Source organism: Herpailurus yagouaroundi, unplaced genomic scaffold (assembly GCF_014898765.1).
Source record: "Herpailurus yagouaroundi ecotype Mexico unplaced genomic scaffold, PumYag 28, whole genome shotgun sequence".
In the NCBI taxonomy this organism is placed as follows: Eukaryota; Metazoa; Chordata; class Mammalia; order Carnivora; family Felidae; genus Herpailurus; species Herpailurus yagouaroundi.
The window spans coordinates 81,657,193-81,682,416 of record NW_024412376.1 but is presented as its reverse complement, the minus strand read 5'-3'; the positions used below and the strand labels follow the sequence as shown (position 1 = coordinate 81,682,416).

The following is a 25,224-nucleotide window of genomic DNA, read 5'->3' as shown; positions in this document are numbered from 1 at the left end:
GAGCATGCAGTCTGAAGAAGCATTTGTTAATTAGAATTCATTTTCAAGAATTCATCATTTGTTTATTTAGAATTCATCTGTCATAGTTATACACACACCCGTATACTTGCTCACAGCATGAAGTACTTCATAATATACTTGTAAGTTTCGTTGTTCCACTACTCCACTTGATAAGAAGTTACAGCATTTTGAATATGATACACCAAAAACAAAACACAAAACAAAAACCCAAGTCATTTGGCCCAGCTCCCTTATTTCACAAACCAGAATACTAAAATCTAACATATATCCGGTGACTTGGTCTAGTCACAAACCAAGCGTTCTGTGATGCAGTTGTGGAAACCTGGTCCAGAACCCCAAAACAAATCCTGTATCAATGGACTCTTTGGGAATGCTGGTCAAAATATCCTTTGCTGTCAATTTTAACTTTTTTTCATCAATCACATAATACTCTTCCTCACACATAAAATGTTATCCTCTCAATGTCCATTTCAAAATTTTCCTTGTTAATATTAATATTAGTTGTTAATTAAGTTTCTAAGAGGAAAGACTAAGAATAACTGCTCCTTTATTATCTATATTTGCATCATACCATTTGGTCTTTTGAAGTAGCAACAAGTAAAAAACAAACATAAAACCCTAAAACTAAAATAAAAAGAAAAAACTTCCTAATAACCTCTTATACAATTATCATCCATGAATTTGCTTAAACTTTTTCTTGAAAAAAATTTTTTTAACCATTTCTTATTGAATTATGATTAACATACAATGCTGTATTAACTCCAGGTGTAAAACATAATTGAGTCAATAATTCTATACATTATTCAGTGCCCATCATGATTAAGTATAGTCCCTATACAACATTATTATAATATTAATGACTGTATTCCCTATGCTGTACTTTTCATCTCTGTGACTTACTTATAACTGGAAGTTTGTGTTTCTTAATTCTCTATTTCACCCATCCCTTGAAAATTATTTTAATTTAATTTCCTGTTATATGATTCATTTATATTTATGTATCCAGAGACTGTTTCTAAATTTCATGTCCTCTTACTGTCAACCTGGCATTTGGTGAAAAAAATCTACACTTAATCTATATTCAAACTGAAAATACTGCTGGTTCACTGTAAGTTTCTTAGGCCCATGCCAATGTCATTATTTATTTTAATAAAGATTTTTTAGTTACACTAAGAAAATAGTACTCAATTATGAGTGGTAACATCTGTTAAATATAAATACTTGATGATTATTTTTCTTTTATATAACAGATTAACAATATAGTTCTGAATCTAAACTCTTTTTTAATGTAAGTCACTGAAGCTAAATTCTTTCCTATCTTGTGTTCATTTATGATGGTGTAAAATTTTAAAATTAGAGTCCATGTACAGACCAAGCAGAATTATATGAAATATTTGAATATTGGGAAATAGAAGTAAAATACAAATACTTTTTTCTTAAAAACCTTCCATTTTTCAAATTTACATTTTAATTTTATATGTTTACAAATTGTGGTTGATGTTAAACCTCTTCATTTGCAGTGAGTTCATTATCTTTTATGTCGTCTACCTATAATGATTTCAGAAGAGGTTAGAAAGAGATTAATATATTTAAAGAATCTGACTCTTGTGAGCAAAGACATCATAAAAAGGGCTTGTTTTCATTAATAGGCTGTTAATAGGAGAGACATGATGGGTGAGTTTTCTTTGTAACCAGGTTCACTGTGGACAGGAACAGACTGCCTTCCCAGCAAGGAGATTTTAAAATCACAAGCTCCAGCCTCCATCAATGATGACAGGATTACCTGTTACGTAGGCAGACTGCAATGACAAACACAAGGAGACAGAACAATTAACCAGGTTTAACACAGGTTGTGTTTCTTCAATTTTTCCATGACTCAGAAACCTAAACAATATACTCTCATGGTAACGGAAATCTCACGTAACAAATAGATTTTAGGAAAAATCTGAATTAAATTTTGGATGATCTGAAACTGCTGCATGTTCTTGTGATTTAGAGTTACCTGGCCTCTGGCTAGTGTTTTAGCACATGTCACATTCTAAGCAGATGTTTGGTCTCAGAATCAGAAAATTAAGCTCAGTGATATGCAGCCATTCCCTAAATTAGGATAAAGTATAGGCTAAAACAGTACATTTTCATTTTGAAATTCAGAACTATTCTAAAGCAGCTGAGTTTTATGACATTAATAAACTTTTGAATGTCGTCAAGTGTGTTAGTCATAAAGTGGTTGTGTTAATTACCAAACAGAATTTTTTGTAGAAGATTTTGTATTTTTAGTTGATAAAAATACATAGGTGTTGTCAGAAGCTGAGGCACAGCAAATGTGTTTTAAAAATTTATATGAATAATAATTATATCTATTATATATAGATATATATATATTTAACATCTATGTTAAGTTAAACTTAAACTTAACTTAACATAGTTAACTTAAACATAGATGTTAAATTCGTGTTCTTATTTTTAAATTTATCTGAGGCCTGACACAATGGAAGAGGCAGGAAGGAAAGACATCACAGTATGAGTACAGACATTTTTAAAGTTCAATCTATGAAAACTAATCACATACTGTAGGTAAACTATCATCAACTCCCCAAAGGTTTTTTAAAAAGCAAACTTTGTTATACATATGGACGCCTTGGGGCTCCTCTAAAAGTCCAAAGGTCTTTTTATTGCACATTTCAAGCCAGAACATTTCCAAATATTTGGTAAACTTAAGCTCTGGCTAAACAAGGACAATTTAGCTTATCAGCAGTACCCCCCAATTCAAATGAACTCTTCTGCAGATACAGATTCAGAGAAACAACAAAAGCCAATGAACTTGTTCCATTAGTAATTTGTTTAGCAATTTCCCAGCTACTAAAAACTGCTGTTAACAGTCCTGAGAAGTGGTAACTTCGGTCACTAACATTTCAACCATTTGTTACATTCACCAACTAGCTGCAAGTTACTGTAAAGAAGAGCTAACAGATCAGTAACACACCTCCTCACTCCTGCCTATTCCCCCCCCCCCCCCCCCCCCCCCCCCCGCCGTCTTCCTCTCATCTCAAATGCTGCAGTTCCCTCTTCATGTAATATTCAAATACATCCAACAGAGGGGGGTGTTTTTGTACTCTTTACCTTATAGTTTCTGCTTTCCTAGTTGCATGCCATTTAAGAATATGCAATAGCCATTAAGGAAGAAATTGATTACTAAATAGGTGCAAAACAGAATGAGATAGAATTGGGATTTCCATATATGATAAACAAGAATTCACAGGAAAAAACCAGCCAGTGGGATTGTCCTAATTAAGTCACCAGTAAAACTAAAAACACCAAATGCCAATTCTGTGTATTCTAGACACAACTAAATCTGGTTAAAGCTCTCATAATTTTGGAGGTTCATTTGCTTGACTTACATTTAATTCGACTTTCCCCAATTATAATTTTTCAAAGCAACTGTCTCTCATAAAATTGAGCAATTTATTTTTTCAATCTTCCATGTCATTTGCTACAAGATTTAGTGACACATAGAGTTGAATAAGGAAGAGTTGGTGGCTCAGATCAAAGTGGCCTTTCTTTGAGCAAATTAAATTAGAATTGATCCCTATCTTGTAAATGCAACCTCTTATATATGTTGCAACTCTCTAAAATGACATTATTTTGATAAGCAAATCGTGGCCAAATGAGGAATAATGAACTCCCTGGGAAGAACAGTGCTTACTTCATCAGAAGCCAAATACACACAGAGGAGGGCTACTTCTTCTGCGGTTGCAAATCTTCCAGTCTTCTGTCTCTTCAGGAAAGAGCTCAGTGCCTGAGATCAGAAACCATACCAGATATCAGTGATAGGAGGTGAAGTCTGAATTCACCTGCAACTCCTTCAGGAAGTCCGAGGCAAGAGGAATCTATAGAGTTACCATTGGCTTGCTGCCTTGATTAATCATGTATGATACATGATACATGAGAATATCATTAATTGTGGACCAGGCAGGACTAGAATGACTTCCAAGCTACTCAAACTAGTAAAACCTATAGACACTGTGTCTATAATAAAACCTGTAGATACTGTGTCAGATCAAAATACATATTAAAGAGGAGAGCTTTAAAAAAATTTTTTTTGAAACTGTGGTAAAATACACGTTATTTACCATCTTAACCATTTTTAAGTGTATAGTTCAGTAGTGTTAAGTACATTTACGTTATTGTGCAACAAATCTCTAGAACTCTCTTTGTCTTGCAAAACTGAAACTCTGTACCCATTAACCAATAGCTCCCTGTTCTCTCCTCCCCCAGCTCTTGGCAGCCGCCCTTCTGTCTCTGAATTTGTCTACTCTAGGTAAGGAAGAGGATATTTTTCAACCAGAAGATTTAATCGCATTTAAAATAGTAGATATACCTCTTCAGGATTTGGTCTGGCTTGTATTCTTTCTTGTAGAGATGGGGTATCAACTGTTCCTAAATCAAAGGGGGACATTCAGTTTGGTTAATTACTCAAATTGAAAAAGAAGTTGACAAACTTTAAACTTCCTTTCCACATGATACATCAATGAAATCCTTCCCCATGACTTACAATGATAATTTCACCTCCGTGTTTAGGATTTCTAAAAACACAGACCATAGGGGTGCTTGGGTGGCTCAGTCGGTTAAGCATCTGGCTTTTGATTTCAGCTTAGGTCATGATCTCATGGTTGTGAGATTGAGGCCTGCATCGGGCTCTGTGCTGGTAACACTGAGCTTGCTTGGGATTCTCTCTCCTCTCTCTCTCTGCCCCTCCCTCCCTCCCTCCGTCTCTCAAAATAAATGAATAAACATTAAAAAAACACACACACAGACCATAATTCTTTGTGACATTAGGCAAGGACTCTGGGTGAGTCACACAAGCATCCCCAAGATATATTTTAGTCACATTACACTGCATGACTTTATGGATTTTCAGCACTTTTACATGTATTATCTCAGTTACTCCTCACAACAACCCTGAGTTGTAAATACAGCCATATAAATACTTCATCAGTGAAAGAACCTAGGTTCCCTTAATGATCCCCAAACCATTCTTTGCTGTCAGGTTCACTCTGGGGATCCTCAGACAGGGCCATGCCTGTCACGGTCCTCAGTAATTAGATGGCTCGACATTTTCTTCATTATCTTGCCTATTTTCATTGGTTTCAAATTCCTATTTTTAACCACTGTTTCATGTTTCTCATAAAAAATATAATTTGAGGGGCGCCTGGGTGGCGCAGTCGGTTGAGCGTCCGACTTCAGCCAGGTCACGATCTCGCAGTCCGTGAGTTCAAGCCCCGCGTCGGGCTCTGGGCTCATGGCTCAGAGCCTGGAGCCTGTTTCCGATTCTGTGTCTCCCTCTCTCTCTGCCCCTCCCCCGTTCATGCTCTGTCTCTCTCTGTCCCAAAAATAAATAAACATTGAAAAAAAAAATTAAAAAAAAAAAATAATTTGAATTATCTCACTTAAAGTAAGAATGACACTAAACATTTGAAAACCCCGCTTGGTTCAAGCTCCTACAGAGCAACTTTCCCAGAGTTTCTGTCAATTTTTGTAATCTGTAAATTCTGTTTAGAGGGCCTTTTGGGGGGGGGGGGTGGGGGGTGCTGACAGTACTCTGGGCAACTACATGGTATTTCTAAGGTCATAAAAAATGATTTTAAAGTCATATCCTCTGCTCCTGAGAGTGCCATAGGGATGATGTTTACTAGGAAATCATTTATTTTCTTTTAAAAAAAATTATTTTTTTAAGTAATCTCTGTACCTACCTTGGAGCTTGAACTCACAGTCTCAAGATCAAGAGTTGCATGCTCTATCGACTGAGCCAGCCAGGAGCCCCAACCATTTCTTAATTTTAGCATCATTTGTCATTTCTCTGGAGAGGGTGGAAATCTTCAAATTCAGAAAGTTCTGGCTCCTTTGTGTTTACACCCTTTCTTTAGCTTACCTGTTTCCTCTCACATTTCATCATAAGTGGGCAGCACTTTTGACACTCAGGGTAGAAACTGTCTTTACTAGAAATGGTCACCTGGTTCATTAGGAACATTTTCTACCTTCCACATTACTGCAGGCAATAATGTTGATAAACTTTCTGAAACCGTGTAACAAAGATTCCCTTGTACCCATCTTCTGGTAATATTTTCCTCACTTCCCTCGTCCATAGCCTCCTTACAGTCCCCAGTCCTACCAACAGTATGCTCAAGACGTCGTAAGCTTTCATTGAACAATGTCCTCAAAATCCAGTTTTAAAATACAACTTTGACAGCTTCCTACCACTCAGGCGAGGGAGCATCATGTCTTTCATATGGCTGGTATTAATGGTTATTAAATGAAACTATAGAGCAAGCCTATGCCTTGTACTTAATTCCATTTTCCCAACTCTACTGTGTCCAGGGCATGGACCACATAGCATGTCATAGTCTACAAAGGCTGGTGTTGAAGAGTGTGACTATACCACCAGCAGCACTATCCCAGACACACTCACTCCTTGTCAGGTTTTCTGCCGTGACTGGCTCATGAGTCACAGCTCGTTCTTTGTCCCACACAGGTTGATAATATATTTTCCAAACTTCTGAAAAGTCCAGCTGCTAAAACAACCACATTTTCCAAATCATTTTTCCATTTTTTCCACTGGGTAAATGGCACCAGAAATAGCTAGAGTCAAGTATCACCAGCGTGTATGTTAAAACCCAGTGAAACTGTCTCTTCTGTATCCTCTTCTTTCTTGGTGTTACCTATGTTTACATTTCTAATCCAAGAAAACTTAAACAGAATACCTCCGTCATGGAAATTCTGTAGCTTGAAAGGTATTTCACATTCCTCTTTTAAACTAATGAGTTAGTGTTTTTTAACCTGAGGGGAGACCATGGTGGATTATATAACAATCTCATGTGGAACTTTCCAAACTACACACAATTTTCCCCATCAACTCTTTCCCCAAGTTCTGGCATGCACTTCAGGTTTTGAAAAGTTCCATACGTAACTGTGAAATGCTGCTTCTCCCCAACCCCCCAGTACCAGTTGTGAACCATTGAGAGCAAGCTTGATTCTGGATATGTGATATTTAATTCCTTTTTAGAGAAGAAGTTAATAATTCTTCTTAGGCAACCTGTATTCATTTTGGGTCAGTGGAACCAGGTGAAAGGGCATATCTGTTTAATAGACATACCCATAGTCATTAAGAAAATGGGAAGTTATTCCTACAAAATAAGTTATAGAATGCTTTTGTTTGGACAGACTGAATGTCCTTTCTACTAATAAGTTCTTCTTTTCTTCTTTCCTTTATATGAGAGGTCAGCATGCATTCTGGTAAAAAGCCAGATAGGAAATACTCTTAGTTTTGAGAACCATTTGGTCTGGCACAACTACTCAACTCTGCCTGTAGCCATACATGTGGCAAACTAGGTGTGGGTGTGTTACAATAAGACTGTGTTTACTAAACAGGTGACGGGCCAGATTCCACCTGCAGGTCATAGTTTGCTGATCCCCTTTTTATAGCATAAAGGAAGATGTTAATCTCTCCTTTTTGGTTGTGGGTCAGCCCAGGTGATTTACAAGCCTCAGTAGCTCCCTGTGTTTTGGGAGGCTCCTCTTACCTTCTTCCTGCGGTCCAGTGAACACGGTCTACTTTTCATCTTTCGCCTGACAAGGTCATCTCTGGTCTACCTCCGAAACACCAAGCTCTGGTCAGTTATCTTGGCCACGAGATTTGGAGTTGTTCCACACACGTGTGAATACCATTTAAACCCTTTGCATCTGTGGTTCATTCCTAATGACTGAGAATCTCATTGCCAACATACCGTTGGACTGTTATCTTAGCCTAGACCCTTTTTCATTTGAGCTTTTCCTAATGACAGGACACAATATAGCATGTGGTAAACAAACTTCTATGCATATGTTTCACAGTGCGAACCAGGGTTCAGAAAGGACAAGTGCACAGCCCTTTTGTGCCTACCTCACCTGGACAAACACAGTTGCACCTGATGCCCTGCTGGATGAAATCTGCAGCCACAGACTTTGTGAGGCCAATCACGGCCGCCTTCGTGGTACTGTACACGCATCTGTTCACAACTCCTGAGGATGAAAAGAAGGTTTAACCATTGAAGGAACAAAAAAATCTCCTTTAGAAAGGGAACACAAATAACTGTCCTCGGTACCTACTGTCATACTTCCTCCCATGCCATCCTTTTTAAAGTTTGATTCAGGGGGCACCTGGCTGGCTCAGTCGGTTGTGTCTGACTCTCGATTTAGGTTCGTGAGTTTGAGCCCCGCATTGGGCTCTGCACTGACAGCACAGAGCCTGCTTGGGATTCTTTCTCTCCCTCTCTCTGCCCCTTACCCTCTCTCTCTCTCTCTCAAAATAAATAAATACACTTAAGAAATAATAAAATTTGGTATCAGGTTTTCTCCCTTCCTGGGGCTAGTTTCTGAGTGTGGGGAAAATAAGATCATTACTGGCCCAACTCAGTTGAGACCTAGGTGTTGAGATGCTGCATTTAGGTAATGGCAATGGTCTTAGGTTTTCATCGTCAGTTGATCGAACACTTGGGCAGATTCCAAAAGACACCAAAGGACAATCAGGGTAAAGAACAACAAAACAAAAACCAAACCAAAAAGTCAAGGGGCCGAGGCATTTCTCTACCTTCCCCTCTTCGTGCAGGCTCACTGTGTGTTCTTGCAAAGAGAAAGAATGTTATCTCAGCAGTAGTGATTTCATTTTAAACTCACAAACCCATCTGCCAGACTGTGACATTTGACATTATTCCAAATGGCACTGTGATCCTGGCTCTTCAACTTGACCTCTTGTTTAGGGCCCAGATCCACCGTCTTTGTGAAGCACTTCCCAAATTGTTACCCTCCCCCATATCGTGCCAGTACTTTGCACAAACCTGTGTTGTAATATTATCATGCTATAGAAGACCTACATCTGCCTGACTCTCTTCCTTTTGCAGTGTGAATTCTCTTGGGCAGGGACACACAGTGTTCAATACATCTTTTTTGGTTAATTAAATGGGTAAATGTTTCCTTCTTCCAACTTGATTTCCATTTCCATATCCACTGGAAGGGATTAGAGGAAGGGCAAATGAAACCAAACTTGTTACAATTGGTTTACATCTAAGGCAGAAAGGGCTGATAGAAGGGAGCTTAATAACAATTTTTTTAAAGAAGTGGTGTTGAAATTACGTGTGGGTTTTATAATCCCTGCTATGTTTGTTCCGGAAACCCATATAGGTCATAAAGCTTTTGGAGTATGTGCATCGTGATTCCCAGAGGAAGACGGATCTTACCTTTGAGGCTAGAAGCCACAGAGGACATGTTGATAATGTTGCCAGATTTCTGTGCAAGCATCTGCCAAAACAAAAACAAATTTAAAAAATGCCACTCTGCAAGATAAAAATAATAGCTCTTTAAAAGATTTGCATTTACTTATGGTTTGCAGAACCATCTTCTTAGCTATTAACATTAAGCACGGTTAAGCGTCTTAACAGCCTCACCCAGTCACTGCTGGGAGTTGATGGCATGCTGACGCACTCACTGGCAGGAACATTTCCCAGGGGGATTACTGCCTTCCTTTGGCACAGGAGCATCAGCAAGACCAAGGAGAAACTCTGAGCTGAATGGAAGGTTAATGAACATTAATTATTACTTTGTACTCCCAATGTTGGAAAATTCTTACTTTATTCAACATATATTTGTTGAACACCTAGTGTGCTAGGTCCAGGAGACACGAAGATAAATGACACACTCTCTGCCTATGGAGAGCTGCCAGGGGACTGGGGGGGCTGACATAACCAGCATCCAACAACAGCGGAGACCTCCACAGAGAGGGGTCGGTGGTGGGAAGGGACCAAACTAGGCTTCAGGACACTCAGAGGAGGGCTCCTGAGGAATAAAGAGGTGGGCTGATACTACCCCCCCCAACCCCCCCGCCAGGGAGGAAAAAGCATTTATTTTTTATTTATTTTTTTAATTTTATTTTTAATTTTTTAAAATTTACATCCAAATTAGCTAGCATGTAGTGCAACCATGATTTCAGAAGTAGATTCCAGTGATTCATCCCCTGTGTGTAACACCCAGTGTTCATCCCAACAAGTGTCTTCCTTAATGCCCCTTCCCCATTTAGCCCATGCCCCCCTCCCACAACCCCTCCAGCAACCCTCAGTTTGTTCACCATACTTATGAGTCTCTTCTGTTTTGTCCCCCCTCCCCATTTTTATAATATTTTTGTTTCCCTTCCCTTATGTTCATCTGTTTTGTCTCTTAAAGTCCTCATATGAGTGAAGTCATATGATTTTTGTCTTTCTCTGACTAATTTCACTTAGCATAATGCCCTCCAGTTCCATCCACGTAGTTGCAAATGGCAAGATTTCATTCTTTTTGATGGCCGAGTAATACTGCATTGTATATATATGCCACATTTGCTTTATCCATTCATCCATCGATGGACGTTTGGGCTCTTTCCATACTTTGGCTATTGTTGATAGTGCTGCTATAAACATGGGGGTGCATGTGTCCCTTCGAAACAGCACGCCTGTATCCAGTGAATAAATGCCTAGTAGCGCAATTGCTGGGTCTTAGGGTAGTTCTATTTTTAGTTTTTTGAGGAACTTCCATACTGTTTTCCAGAGTGGCTGTACCAGCTTGCATTGGAGGTGGGCTGATTTTTGAAAACTGGAGTGTAATTCAGAAAAATAAAAGAGAAAAGTGTTTTAAGGAGTGAGGGCCACATGTATAAAGGCTCTAGCACAGAGCTGGGAGGAAGGGATGGGTCTGGCTGGAATGCCCGGAGTGGGAGGAATGAGGCTGCAGAGGCCAACAGGGGCTAAATTTAGGAATTTGGGCTTTATGCAGGAGGCAATGTGGTGGTGACAATGAGGGGCTTAATGCAGAGAAGTGGCATGTTTAGATTTGGGGAATTCTAAGATTATAGTGGCACGACATAGAGGAGACCACTGGAAGGTGATACAGTGATTTCAGAAAGGACTGAGAAAAGCTGAGATGCAGCAATGTCTGTGAGTTATGCAGGGGGAGGTTGAGGTGGTAAGGGCAGGACGTGGTAAACAGTTACACGAAGTGAGGCCTGCCTCCCTCATCGAGGGCAGTGCTTCCTAAGAACACCTCCCTCAGAATTCCCCCATTCCAAGTGTGAAGGTCTGAAGAGGAGGGTTTGGGGTTGTTTTGTTCTCCTAGACAGGGTACACAGTAGGTGGTCAAACACTGTGATGAATCAAAATCTCTTGAGGGGCTAATTTAAAGTGCAGATTGCTGGGCCCTGCCCCTGATGTAAAGGAATATATAAATGAAAAACTGCTATGAATTAAAAATGTTTTCATATACATTTGTACTTAGTATAATAAGTACGTGTGCTTTCAGGGCACGTAGGTATGTGCAAGAGTGTGGGTACCCATGAAGAAGTGAGACATGGAGAGAATTCCTACTCGATGGGCACTACCTTCTCATTGACATCAGAAGCTCGGAGGATGGCTGTAAAGAACAAGGTGAGTGGGGGGAATGGTGGACACAGAGAGTGGTGAAGAGTTAAAACAACTGCTGAGAGGAAGTGGAAGACCACCTCCAGAGAACAGAGGAAGGAAAAGCAGGATATCCTGTGCCATGAAAGTCAAGCAAAGAATGAGTTTCTAAGAAGAAAAGAGTCTCAATAGTCAGGGTAGGGAGAGAAGTCACTCCTGCTGGGGTGAGCTTCTCCAGCAGCTTTCAGTCAGAGAGGCATAGGGATGGGGGTGAGTGACTGGATGGTCCAGGGATGTGGCTGTGAGATGGCAGATCTCCCCATGGTATTCTCCTGACTTTCTGTTTTGATACTTAGTTACTGTTTGTTCTCAAGAGCAGAGAATCTACAACAACCTAAGGCATTGTGTTGGATGGATTAAAGGGTACAGGGGAGGCTGAAGTGACCCGATCAAGGCAAGGACACAGTAGGGGTGAAAATATTTAACCCCACTTGTTTGTCTATGTGATAAAGAGGATCATAATGAGATGGGGTCTTCACAAAAACGACCATGAAAATTAGTAAAGTATAATGGTGTTGGAAACGAAGCCTTAACATTATTCTTTCTTATCCAATTTAGCAAATAATCTGTTTTTACTTATTTTTAGTTTTGTTCCAGTTTCATTGAGCTATCATTGTCATATATAATCCATTTTAATACCTACAGAATACATATATTACAGTAGAATACATAACGATGAGCTACTAAGTAAGTTCAGTCTCTAATCACCGGAAATGCTATAATTCCTCAGGCAAAACTTTGGAATACAGTCTCACCTAGGAGGTGCTAGTGCTGTCCCTTAACACTTGTGCCATCCATTCAGCCAGGTCTGTCTGCTGGATCTAGAGCCCTCAGTCCATGCTCAGCACCCTTCCATGCTGTTTTCTCAACACCAGCTCAGTACCTGCTGGTACGGTGTGGATGCTCTTCCTGGCTCCCCATGCAACGTCCTGCTCTGGCAAATATCACTTGGCAAGTATAAAGTGAAGTGCCTGGTATATAGTAATTCTAGATGGGACTGACCTCCCAGAAGCTCAGGCAGGGGCTAAGAAAGAGCTCTGAAAATTTCCTCCAGCTGTTGATCTAGTCAGTCCTACCTACCTAGCTTTTCTATCTCCACTGAACTCAGCTCTTAAACCTGGCAGACCTTGGGTTCTTGGCTCTTTGATGATTCCATGTCTCACCTCTACCTGGACTGACAGCCTAGATTCATTTATTCATTCAACAAATACTTGCTAGAGCATCTCTATGTACTAGAGAATCTTCTAAGATACAGCAAAGGGGAAAAACCTCCACATATCCAAGACTTCCCTGACTTTGGATTTTGCACTGACTTCTTCTTACAGTATTTTCAGCTTGTTCTTTGCCTTTTGACTCACATTCCAGTTTTGGAATGGTTTTCTGTATGTGTATCCATGATCAAAAATTTCCTACAAGTGTTCCTATGTCTTGACCACCTGACTTTTCAGATCTGCCTAGAGTCCAGATCCTGACTTCCCCTGGAAAGTTCTAACCTGTTGTATGTGCATCATTGTTAATGAACCCAGAAGATCCCAATTAGGGCTGGAAGGGATTGTGTAATCTCTCATCCTCATTTTATTTTTTTTACATTTATTTATTTTTGAGAAACAGAATGAGACAAAGCATGAGTGGGGGAGGGGCAGAGAGAGAGGGAGACACAGAATGTGAAGCAGGCTCCAGGCTCTGAGCAAGAGGTCAGCACAGAGCCTGATGTGGGGCTCGAACCCACGAACTGTGAGATCATGACCTGGGCTGAAGTCGGACGCTCAACCGACTGAGCCACCCAGGCGCCCCACTCATTTTATTTTTTTAAAGTTAGCCTATTTATTTTCAGAGAAAGAGAGTGAGCAAGCAGGGGAGGGGCGGAGAGAGGGAGAGAGAGCATCCCAAGCAGGCTCCGCGATGTCAGCGTGGAGCCTGATGTGAGGCTCAATCTTGTAAACCATCAGATCATGACCGGAGATGAAACCAAGTGTTGAACACCTAACTGAGCCACCCAGGTACCCCATCTCATCCTCATTTTAAATAGAACAGAGTACAAGTGCCATTTCCCACGGCACATGGTGAAGTAGGGGCAGAGTTCAGGCTGTGATGCCAGAGTTTGAAATCCAGGGTCAGGTTGGTTACTGTCACTTTAATAAGTGGCACTGACTTCTTCTCACTGCCCATCCCAGTCAATAATATCTCTTGGGATTTTTTACAAATGAGTATTAGTGGCTCATATGGATTATTGTTAAGATGCTTTAAATTATAGGAAAACTCACTAATTTGCAAGTTAGTGTTTGATATTTCAAAAGTTAACATTTACTGACAAGTTTGAATTTCAGTGCCGCTGGACCATACCCCATGCCTGCTCCCTTCACTCATATTTGTCAAGCATTGCAGACATGAAGTAGGCTGTTTTTGCACATGTGATAGTCTTACCCACTATGATCTAAGTTTTCTCCTTTTGCCACAACCTTGGCTTCTCTCCCAATCATAGGTTAAGGATCAGGCTTCAAAAAAATAATCAGGGTTCCAAATAACAGATTCTCATGAACTCCGAATAAACAAAAAAATGAAATTTACATTAAAAATAAATTTGGTAGGGGCACCTGTGTGGCTCAGTCAGTTGAACATCTGACTTCGGCTTGTGTGGTGATCTCATAGTTCGTGGGTTGGAGCCCCATGTCAGGCTCTCTGCTATCAGCAGAGAGACGGCTTCAGATCCCCTGTCTCCCTCTTTCTGCCCCTCTCCACCCCTCTCTCTCTCAAAAATAAATAAACATTTAAAAAAACAATTTGCTAGTCCCATATCCCATGGAACCACTAAGAGATCCTTTCTAAGCACTAAACAAGTAGATTGAAACAAATTCCTTTGTTATGAAGTCAGTTTTTCTAGTTTTCCTTTCAACATTCACCTGGATCCTTCTTCTTTTTTTAATGTTTATTACTTATTTTTGAGAGAGAGAGAGAGACAGGTAGAGAAAGAGGGAGACACAGAATCCAAAGCAGGCTCCAGGCCCTGAGCTGTCAGCACAGAGCCTGACATGGGGCTTGAACCCACGAACGGTGAAATCATGATTGGAGCTGAAATCGGATGCTTAACCTACTGAGCCACCTAAGTGACCTGGGATCCTTTTTGACATTATATTGAATGTTCAGAGCAAAGCATCAGCCCTGCCTTGCCTTTAAAAAGCTCTTCTCCTGTACTAGGTTGGCAGCATTCAGTACGTCTGCCATCTAATCCAGCCGGGATGGAAGAGAAGAACGGCTCCTCTGCCTTTCACTAGGGTTCAGTTTGCAGCCTTGGACTGAGCCGGTTCTGTACGCAGTCAATCCCTTCATTGTCTGAGCCTGTGCTCATTATCGGCTTACAAGTTCATTTGAACTCAATCTTTTTCATATTTACACTCCCCTCTCCGAGAATGCCTAGTGTGTGCTTTTCATCAAAAGGCATGTAATGCTTGTTTGTAAAACAAAATGAAAATTATTAATGAGTTGTGGAAAAGCTGTGGAATTCCAGGGTAGCAGATTCAGGAAGAATGCTCTCTCTCTTTAGCACACACTGTCTCTCACCTCTCTGGTACCTCTGTGGCTCAGTTAAAAACACGAGTGCAAGAAGAATACTCAAGGAACAGAAAAGCAATGAGGTACATGCATCTGACAGCATGTGCCTAGACAATGAAATTCAAGAAGGGGCCTAACCTCCAGGGTTCAAATCCCGGCTCTAACCACTTGCTAGTTATGTGACCTTGGGCAAGTTACCTCACCTCCCAGTTTTATCCTCTGTACAGTGGATGTGATAAAGTAGTACCTACCTTATCCCATTCTTCTGGTCCCATGTACCTCCTTGCTATCCCTCTCTCTGGGACCCTCTTCCTCATATACCTCAATGGTTAGCTCCCTCATTTCACTTGGACCTCCATGAAAATTTCAGCTTATCAGCGAGGCACCCTGGGCTTTACTGATATCCTAGCTTCCTTTTCTTCCTAGCACTTTTTTTTTTTTAAGTGTATTTATTTTTGAGAGAGAGTGAGCAAGCATGAGCAGGGGAGGGGCAGAGAGAGAGGGAGACAGAGAATTCCCAGCAGGCCCCACGCTGTCAGTGCAGAGCCCGAAGTGGGGCTCAAACTCATGAACCATGAGATCATGACCTGAGCTGAAATCAAGATTTAGACACTCAACCTACTAAGCCACCCAGGTGCTCCTTCTTCATAGTACTTCTAACCACTCCCGGAGTTATATGTTTATTTAATTATGTTATCCTGTCTCACTCCCCCAAAATGAGATCTCTCTCATAGAAGGGACTTGTTTTTCTGATGAGTCTTCTGCACCCAGAATGGAGACTTGCATAAAGAAAGTTCTTAATACTTCTTGAATATTTCTTAACTGGAAGGTTAAGTGAGTTTGTATTAAGTGTCTTGATATAAATGTTCAGTATGGGTTAGTCATTGTGGTAGCTACTGTCACACTTCAGAACAGAAAGGTAAGGGCCCTTTCTGGATGCCCAGTGTGGAGACCTACTTATCATAGTGATGGTGGTCCTTACTTTAGGAAGAAATGCCTTGATCATCAGGTACATGCTGCGGACATTGAGATTCATCGAGAAGTCCCAGTCCTTCTCCTCACAGTCCAGGATGGTTCCATGATGGACAAAACTGGAAGAGGGATTAATCAGTGGGGAAAAATGATCATTTAGGATTTCTATTGTACTTCCTTATCATTTTATATTGTCATTTATTGACTTAAACCTTATGAAGATTTTAGCAATTCATAGAAACACTTAGTACATTAAGTTAGTAAGTATCCAACAGCTTAAGCTAAATACATTTATTTGAAAACAACATCCTTCTTTTGAAAGAAAGGCAAAGGCTTGGGGCCACCAAACATAAGAAGCTCTATGGCAAGTGCACAGGAAATAGCAAAAACAATATCAAAAACAAATGAGAACATGATACGCGCCCCGACTCCTATTTCATAAGCAACAGTGCCCTCAGGTGGCATAGATTTAACATTTTCAAAAGGAAATCAAATTGCAAAGGAAAACCATTGTCTCAACATCTCAGGGTAGCAAAGTGATATCGGTATCATATAGTTCTAACATATTGAGTAAACAAAGCAGAACAAAGCAAAACTCTTAAAGCAACTTTCACTTCTTTTCCAGTCACACTCTTCTTTATAAAAAAATTTTTTTTAGTGTTTATTTGTTTTTGAGAGAGAGTGCAAACAGAGGAGGGACAGAGAGAGGGAGACAGAGAATCTGAAGGAGGCTCCAGGCTCTGAGCTGTCAGCACATAGCTCGATGCGGGGCTCAAACTCACGAGCTGTGAGATCCTGACCTGAGCTGAAGTTGGGCGCTTAACCGACTAAGCTACCCAGGTGCCCCTCAAGTCACACTCTTAAATAACCTTCTCATCCTTCGTATGACAGCAGGAACCCACGCTCTATTTCTATATCCCTTACCTTGCTGAGAATTTAATACGTAGATATTAAAAAACCAGTTCTGCTAACTGATTTTTTTGTCATGGCTCTGAGTATATTCTCATATAAGGGATGAGCAGTTTATTTATGTAGCAGATTGTCATAAATTGTTGGTTTGATATCCACACAGTGTAACCTATGACAAACTATATATATATATATGTATATATATATATATATATACACGCATATATATGTATACATATGTGTATATATATATATACACACACACACACATTTTTTTGGTGCAGAAACATAATGATTAGGAAGAACAAACATGTATTAGAAGGCTCTGGAATTTTTCCGTCAATGCGGCAGTACAAATATAACAGAACATAAGAAAAGTGGAATGTCACTTAGTTCCTGTGTAAACCTCGGCTGTAGTCATCTCTCCTGTCTCGCCTGAGCAGGGAAAGTCCCAGCACGAGCTGCTCCAGTTCCAGCCTCTCCTCATTCATACACGGTTCAGCATGTTTGGTATCATCTGCGTAAGTTCAATTAAACCATTCTCTTTGTGCTCTATGCAGAGACGCAACAAGGAAACTTCTTTTGCTGGGTGGAATTCATTGTCCCAGTAAGAAACACTGAGCTTGGGATGTGTAAAGGAGTTGCTAGAATGCCATGCCAAAAAATTGGGAACACCTGCATTTCAATAAGCTGAGTACTTGGTTTCTGGTAAATATACTTTGCTTTAAAGACACCTTCTGGAGGGGTGCCTGGGTGGCTCAGTTGGTTAAGTGTCCGACTTCGGCTTAGGTCATGATCTCACAGTTCGTGGTTCAAGCCCCACATCAGGCTCTGTGCTGACAGCTCAGAGCCCGGAGCCTGCTTCAGATTCTGTGTCTTCCTCTCTGCCCCTCCCCTGCTCATGCTCTGTCTCTCTCTGTCTCAAAAATAAATAAAAACATTAAAAAAAAAAAAAGACACCTACTGGAAAATGGTTTTTCATTTTATTTTATAAGTCTTAGTGGAGCGTCCACAGCCAGTCCATTGCTGTAAGCCTATGACCAGCCTTAAGATTAACAGGTTTGGATTAATACCAGTTCTCTTGAGTAGACCGTCATTTTCCTTAGGACTCAAGTCCATGTCCACTTTTTTTTTTCCTTAAGTTTATTTATTTATTTTGAGACAGAGGGAGAGAGAGTGCATGTGCATGCAAGCAGGGAAGCGACTGAGAGAGAAGTGGGAGAGAGAGAGAGAGGGGATCTCAAGTGGGCTCCGCACTATCAGTGCAGAGCCTGAAGCCCATGTTCACTTCTATGGCGGTCTTATTTGCTGAATCTTACTTGGAATAAAATTTGTCTAAAACCTAACTATGTTTCCTAAGAAATATATTATGGTTCATGATGAACAATTATGCCTTATTATCAAAAAATTTTTAAAAGTGTATTCATTTTGAGAGAGTGAGACAGAGCACGAGCCAGAGAAAGGCAGAGAGAGAGGGAGACAGAGAATCTCAAGCAGGCTCCACAATGTCAGTGCAGAGCCTGATGCAAGGTTTGATCTCACGAACCGTGAAATCATGACCTGAGCCAAAATCAAGACTTGATGCTTAACTGACTGAGCCACCCAAGTGCCCCTTACCAAAACTTTTTAAATAAAAGTCATATAAAACTTTCTGTAAGGAGAGTGAAATGAAAAAGTATGAGTTACCCAGCAACATTAAAGAGAACATCAAGTCTCTCAACTTCATTGGCAAACTGATCAATTTGTTTCTTCTTTGTGACATCAAGTGCCCGAATCTGAATACCTGAAAAACAAAACAAAATACCTGAAAAACTAAACAAAGTGTTTAGCCTTGAAGATTTAGCTGTTCTGAAGTGTGAAGACTGTAGTATTTGTCCAGTTAGACTTCACAGGATTGTCGGCCATTAGTAGGGTCTTACCAATCTTAAGAATCTCATTAGTAAAAATCTTGAAGTCCTCCCCATCTTTTTTTTTTTTTTTTTAAGTAGGCTCCACAGCCAGCATGGGACTTGAACTTACGACCTGACATCAAGAGTTGGAGGCTCTACAGACTGAGCCAGCCAGGTGCTCCACCTTGACCTCTATAGTAGATGCTTCTCAGCAAACCAGCAGCAATACCTGCAAGTGGGCTCATTCTAGTCCCGTCTTTCAACCCAGAGGTTGAATCACTGCTACAGTGATGCTGAATTCTGTCTGAGGGGGAAGGACAGGGGCAGTGGGATAAGAGATGGTTTCTATTTGTGCATTTTACCTTTATGTCAATTGTATTATCGACTAGAAATGACTTTGCGGATCACAGGTACCATCACTTATTTCTGGACCAAATTCCAAGAAGAAATGACAGGCCACAAGAAGGGATGAAAACACTAGCCATGAGAGAGTTGGCATGGGGTCTGAGGCAGACACACTGTACTAGCTACTAAAAAAATATGTTCTAATGCTTTCATTAAGCAGCAGTCATAATTTTTATGATTTAAAAAATATATGGTTTATTATTCTATTCTTCCCTTTTGGATATAGAAAAGAAAGATTATAAATAAAGGGAGGACTAGAATGGAGTTTCAGAAGGACTTTCCTTTCCTCTGTGCTTTTCTACGACAGCAGCTTCCCTTACATTTGTTGAAATGATAACTCAGTCTAATTCAGTTAATTCAATTGAACTAAATTATGTTTGATCATGAAACCTATTCTATTTCGCTGAAACAGTTAACTTTGAAATGAGTTCTATGTTCTGATTTCTTTCTGAGTAACGCCAATTAAAGCCCTTTGACGTCGGAGTTAGGTTCGGTGTGGTACAGTAAGGGGCAATATGCACTTGAACAAGTTAATCTCTTATAGTTTCTGATCATGACATGTGATTTTAAGGCTGAGCTGTCTCCAATATGGTGGCCACTAGCCACATGTGGCTGGCTACTAAGCATGGATGGGAAATGAAGCTAGTCTGAACTGAAATGTGCTGTAAATGTAAAATACACATGGATTTCAGAGATTTAGTGTAAAAAATGTAAAATTTTCTATTGTAATGTTTTACAATTGCATATGTTAAAATTACAATATTTCGGATACATTGAATTAATTAAAATACATTATTAAAATTAATTTCACCTGTATCTTTTTACTTTTTAAATGTAGCCACTAAGAAAATTTACACTTGCACATATGGCTCATGTCATGTGTCTATTGGACAGTGTCTCCCCCAGAGGGAGGCAGAGAAGTAGAAAGTCATCATCAAAAGTTAACGTAACAGGGGCACCTGGCTGGCTCAGTCAGTGGAGCATGTGACTCTTGACCTTAGGGTTGTGAGTTCAAGCTCATCATTGACGAAAGCTTACTTAAAAAAAAAAGTTAACAACTATTAAATTTTCACATGTAATTTTGTAATTGAGTAATGAATCCTTCAACATTTTGGCTAAATAAAAAAAATTTAAGCATACATCTTAAAATTTTGTTTATACATTTAAATGTATAGATTTTTGTCTGTAGGTTCACAGAATACAGATTTTTAAAAAACGTTTATTTATTTTGAGAGAGAGAAAAGTAGAGAGAGGGAGAATGCAAGAGGAAGAGGGGCAGAGAAAAAGGGAGAGGGAATCCCAAGCAGGTTCTGTGCTGTCAGCATAGAGCCCAACATAGGGCTCAGTCTCACAAATCATGAGATCATGACCTGAGCTGAAATCGAGAGTCAGATGCTTAACTGACTGAGCCGCCCAGGAGCCCCATACAGAATATGGACGTGATAGCAGAGAAAAAGGCTCTAAAAAAGGCCAGCAGAACCGAGCAGCTAAGGACTTTTCTTTCAACATGTGAACAATATTGCTTTATAATACCTTGTAGATTCTGAATCCCAAGTTCAAAGTGCTGAGTTGCTTACCAGGGTACTTTTCCAGCTCCTGAAGTTTGGACTCATTGATATCTGTGGCTATGACTTTGGCACCTTCTCTTGCAAAAGCCTGGTAGACACAATGTACAAATAAATCCTTTGTTTATTCGATTTGATTCCATTCTTATGAGTGGAAAGTCATTTAGCCTTTCCTCCCTTATCTTATTTTCATTGTTTTACCTAAAAAATAGGTGGAATTTTAAGCTCTCTACTCTCATTTCATCCTTCCCATTGTTAATATTTTTACCATTAATTAGAACAACATGACATACATTGTGCTTGTCATCTGACTTTATGCCTGTAAGCATTATCAAATAAAAGAGTGTTTTTAAAAACTAGGACTCTGTTACTGACACCTCTCAAAATACTATTCTGTGATGTGATAGCCTGTATTTCATTTCTGAGCTAGTTCTTATTATTTTCCATTTTTTACTATATCCCAAATAATAAGAGAAAATGCGTTATTTTCACACTTTTTCTCCTAAAACTATATTACTGTTTTCATAAATGTCAAACCATACCCTATTATACTGTAAGTGCATTAATGAGTTCAGGTGTGGGTTATAATGCACAAGAAGTTGATATAAATTAGAAGGTGAAAGTAACCTGATAGTCTTGTATCTCTGGAGTCCTACATCTGAATTGACAATTACAGAAAGCAATACATTCCTGTAGGTCCCCTGCAGTAAATATATCATCGTGCAGAGAAACTGAGGCAGAGAATTAAGTTTCTCAGAGTCCAAGGTTATCACTGATGTTGCATAATAAACATGTGAGGTATTCATTCCTTCACTTACCCTGGGTCAAGGCTAGTGAGTTTTCTTTTTGTAACCTCAGACAACAGAAGCACAAAAGTAAAACAAAACAAAATCAAAGCCAAAAACAACCAAAAACGAGAGCAGAATTAAATAACCACGGGCTGTGTCCACATAATTTAATACCTCAAAAGTTAGTAAGCTAACAAGAAATAATAACTTACTATGGCAGCTGCCCTCCCAATCCCCTGAGCAGCAGCGGTCAGGACGATGATCTTCCCATCAAGTCGACCCATCATGGAACCTGTGGTTCAATCTAGAGACATGTGTATTTAATGGCTTACACTGCAGCATGTGGTCCTGTGCAGTGACACCTAGAATGAACTTAAAGGCAGCATTTCTGTACAGATAGTCCATCAACTGAATTCTCCAAGATTGCTGACTCTAGATACGTAGCTTTGTAAATCAAAAACATTTAGCATAACCCATTGAAGTGATAACCGGCAACAGACAGACATGGGACTTCAACCTACCATTTGGTTTCTTCACTACTTAGAGAAGACAGCCTCTGATACTGATACAGCAGGGGAGGAGTCCTTCCCCTCACTACCACCACTCTCTCTATACACACTTTTTTTGGCATTGTATATGTCCTTACTACTTGGGGCTGCTTCCCAATTTCTCTGCTATAAATTTTTGTTGGGGTTTGCACTATCAATTGTCCATGGCTTTTCCTTCTCCCTTGGAAAGATTTAGTGGTTGGCCTCAGAGAGTCATTGAACAAAAGAACTGGAAAAATAAAATCATGTCCAACACTCCCGTTTTGTAGAGGGGAAAACTGATCTGACTTGCTCGAGGTCACAGAGCCAGTTAATGACAGAACCAGAACTAAGCTCAATCCTCCCGACTCCTTTGCTATGTGAAATTCCACTCCACAATGCTGCTGATCCTCTCTTAAAGTAGTGACACTTTATCAGATACCATCAGTAATTTTCAAACTGGAGACAGAAATTCTGACATCAGGAAAATAAGATACGCATAAGATATCTGGTGCTTGGATTGTAGATTCTGGGATAAGAGGAATGGCTCATGACGAGATTGGGGGTGGTTAAGAGTCAGATGATGATCAACTGAGGCTGTCTTCAAGGACCTGGGCGTCTTTTCTCAACCTGCTGTACTTCATGGCTGCCTCTGATCTCACTGCCAAGTCACAAAATGGCTACTTTGTCGCAAGGCATCTCATCAGCATTCAGGCAAAAAAAAAAAAAAAAAAAAAAAAAAAAAAAGTGGGCGTGGTGGTGGGAAATAAAAGCCAAAAAAGCCTTTCAGAGAGTCCTCACTTTCTGGTCAACAAGGAAGCCCTTGCCAAACATTTCAGCCTACATTTCATTCGCCAGCTCTAGCAGCAAAGGCTAGGAATTTGAGTTTTGTTTTCTGGCCTCTATTAAGAGAAAAGCTGGGGGAAGGGGTGCGTAATTGGGTGGGTACCGAGTGAACTTACTTAAATAGTACATGTACAGATAACCCACACCGCCTAAAAAAATACAGGTAACTAGCTAGTCTTGCCTAAAGGGCTCACATGACCTAGTGCTATCTTTGTGAATATATCTCTGCTGTCTTCTGCCAACCTTGGCATTTTGCTGTAATCAAGCCTTCACACTTTATCTAAGCTCGGAATGCTGAGCGGCCAGTTACTCCTGTGGATAATGGGCACTGAAGGCCTGATGAAATGAGTGCAACACAAGAAGACATGTATTTTGGAAAGATCACTGGAGCAGACCTTGGGGAGTGGGTGGTTTCCTTGGGAGGGTGCTGCGGGGGCCTGAAGGGCCGAGCGTGAAATAGCAGGGAGGCGGGGGGGGGGCCCCTGGATCAGAGAAGCATTTGAGACGTGACACAAGGCCTGGTCACCAGTGCCCTATCTTCGGAGAGATCATGTGGTCTGCACCCTGCCTCGCGGCTGCGAATTAGGCCTGCGGATTGCAGGTCCAGGAGAGGACCTCGTGGTTCGCGTGGTTCTCGCAGTCTCCGCACGCCCACCCGCACGCTGTGAGACCTGGGCGCGAGTGCGCACCACCACCAAGGCTGACTCTTTTCTGGGGGACACGGGGCTCTTTCCGGGGCCTTGCGGACCCTCCAGTCACTGCACTGCCTTCCTGCCCCGGGGAGGGAGGAGGGGCTCCCTCGTGGTCTGACGGCTGGTTCCCTCTCATTTTCTCTCACACCAGCATTTCCCCTTATAACTCTCCTGCACGTTTACCTCTGTCTTGGAGTTTTGCTTCCCCGAGGGCCAGACGAACAACCCGCTCCAGGGACCTGCTTAGAGTCTCACTGATACTCTCTGGGATTAAATCTGCGTTTGTCATGCGCCAGAGAAACTGAGCTTTTACACTGCCTGACCTACTCTGATGCCATGGATTTTCTGTATTTATTTTGTCTTTATTCTTACACGAGTGATACGTTTTCACTTTAAACATGTAAAGAGTTGAGAGATATAACCATATATACTATAGAAAGTAAGAGAATCCAATCATCTCCCCCCCCCCCCCCCCCCCCGAATCCTGGGCGTGGTGTATTAAAAAGCGATTATTTTACACCTCTGTCAATTGCTGGCTTCAGGAACATGACACTGAAGGCACACACCAAAGGTGTCCCTAGGAATCTCTGACACCAGGAGAAAGAAGCACTTACTACTGAACAATTGCTGGAGCACAGAGTAGCCACTTTGCTCACTCCGATATCTCCCCTAGCTAGCCTTGGCTTTCTGGAACCAGATTTTGGGGCTAAAACCTGTTAGAATAAACTACATTATTAAATATAAATGGGTTTATTTGGGAAAATGAGTGCAAACGTGGCCTTAAATGGTAAAATCCAACGTGAAAAGCACATTGAAAAACTAATATACCAGAGTTTCAAACTTGTTAAAAACACACCATTACCCTGACCTAACTGCTAAGATTAATGTTGAAATAGGTAACTTGCAGAACAAAGCAAAAATCTAAACCTCTTCTTTTCCCAGGCTAAAATTAAATTTAAAAAATATTAGGAAATCTTACTTTAGAGCAGCAAGTGGACGGCGTCCTCCAGATCCCCGTGCGAGCAACAAACTTGAGACCTTTGTGCAGGAACAAGTCAGGCGCTTAAAGATGCATGTTGGGATTTGTAGTTTCGTTCAGTTTTAAGGAGTCGCACGTTTGTATACTATATACACGTGTGTGTGCTGCCATCTAGTGGAGCTCATCTAGAACTGTTAACTCCAAGGAGAAGGTGAAAACTGGAAAAGCCCCCTTACAAATTACTTAGGATGTGGAAATCATTTGCTTCACTTTAACGGGTCTTTGTTGTTTGTTGGGGTCTATTATGCGCTCTTCTAGGATATTTACATTTTAATGAGTAAGAAATTTCACGTGAAAGAGAGCAGGGCAATAAAATAGAAGGGCCCTAGATCATTTAAGATAGTGGAGGCTTCCTTCCTGGCCCTTCACCAAGATTGTTTTGAGGGAGAGAAATAAAAATTCTCTCATTTTAAGGCATAGTTACGGTTGTTTCGTCACAGTCTACTCTAACACTAGTACATATTTAGTGGCAGAGTGCAGGCATCCTGACTACCCTGAGGAGGCAGGGT

The 25,224-nt window shown here is 40.6% G+C and overlaps 1 protein-coding gene across 2 annotated transcripts; it reads right to left on the bottom strand.

Moving 5' to 3' along the window:
- Positions 1–45: 45 nt before the first annotated feature.
- On the bottom strand, positions 46–24,768 carry BDH2 (3-hydroxybutyrate dehydrogenase 2). Of its 2 annotated transcripts, XM_040477166.1 has the most exons (10): positions 24,656–24,768; positions 21,824–21,915; positions 20,836–20,914; positions 18,651–18,747; positions 16,066–16,174; positions 9,291–9,351; positions 7,963–8,076; positions 4,400–4,458; positions 3,725–3,817; positions 46–1,820 (listed from the first exon to the last, which is right to left on the bottom strand). In XM_040477166.1, the coding sequence occupies exons 2-10, from the start codon at positions 21,896–21,898 to the stop codon at positions 1,767–1,769; spliced, it is 741 nt and encodes a 246-aa protein (XP_040333100.1). In that variant the 5' UTR covers positions 21,899–21,915; positions 24,656–24,768; the 3' UTR covers positions 46–1,766. The 2 variants fall into 2 exon arrangements, with proteins under 2 accessions (XP_040333100.1, XP_040333093.1); XM_040477159.1 differs by lacking the exon at positions 24,656–24,768 and having other exon boundaries at positions 21,824–21,925.
- Positions 24,769–25,224: the final 456 nt, after the last annotated feature.

Coding starts and splice junctions, on each gene's coding strand:
- BDH2 (XM_040477166.1), bottom strand. CDS start 21,898: ATGATGGGTCGACTTGATGGGAAGATCATCGTCCTGACCGCTGCTGCT. Junction 9,352..16,065: donor TCAAGGCATTTCTTCCTAAA/GTAAGGACCACC, acceptor TTGTTTTGGCAG/ATGCTTGCACAGAAATCTGG. Junction 3,818..4,399: donor CCAGACCAAATCCTGAAGAG/GTATATCTACTA, acceptor TTCTGATCTCAG/GCACTGAGCTCTTTCCTGAA.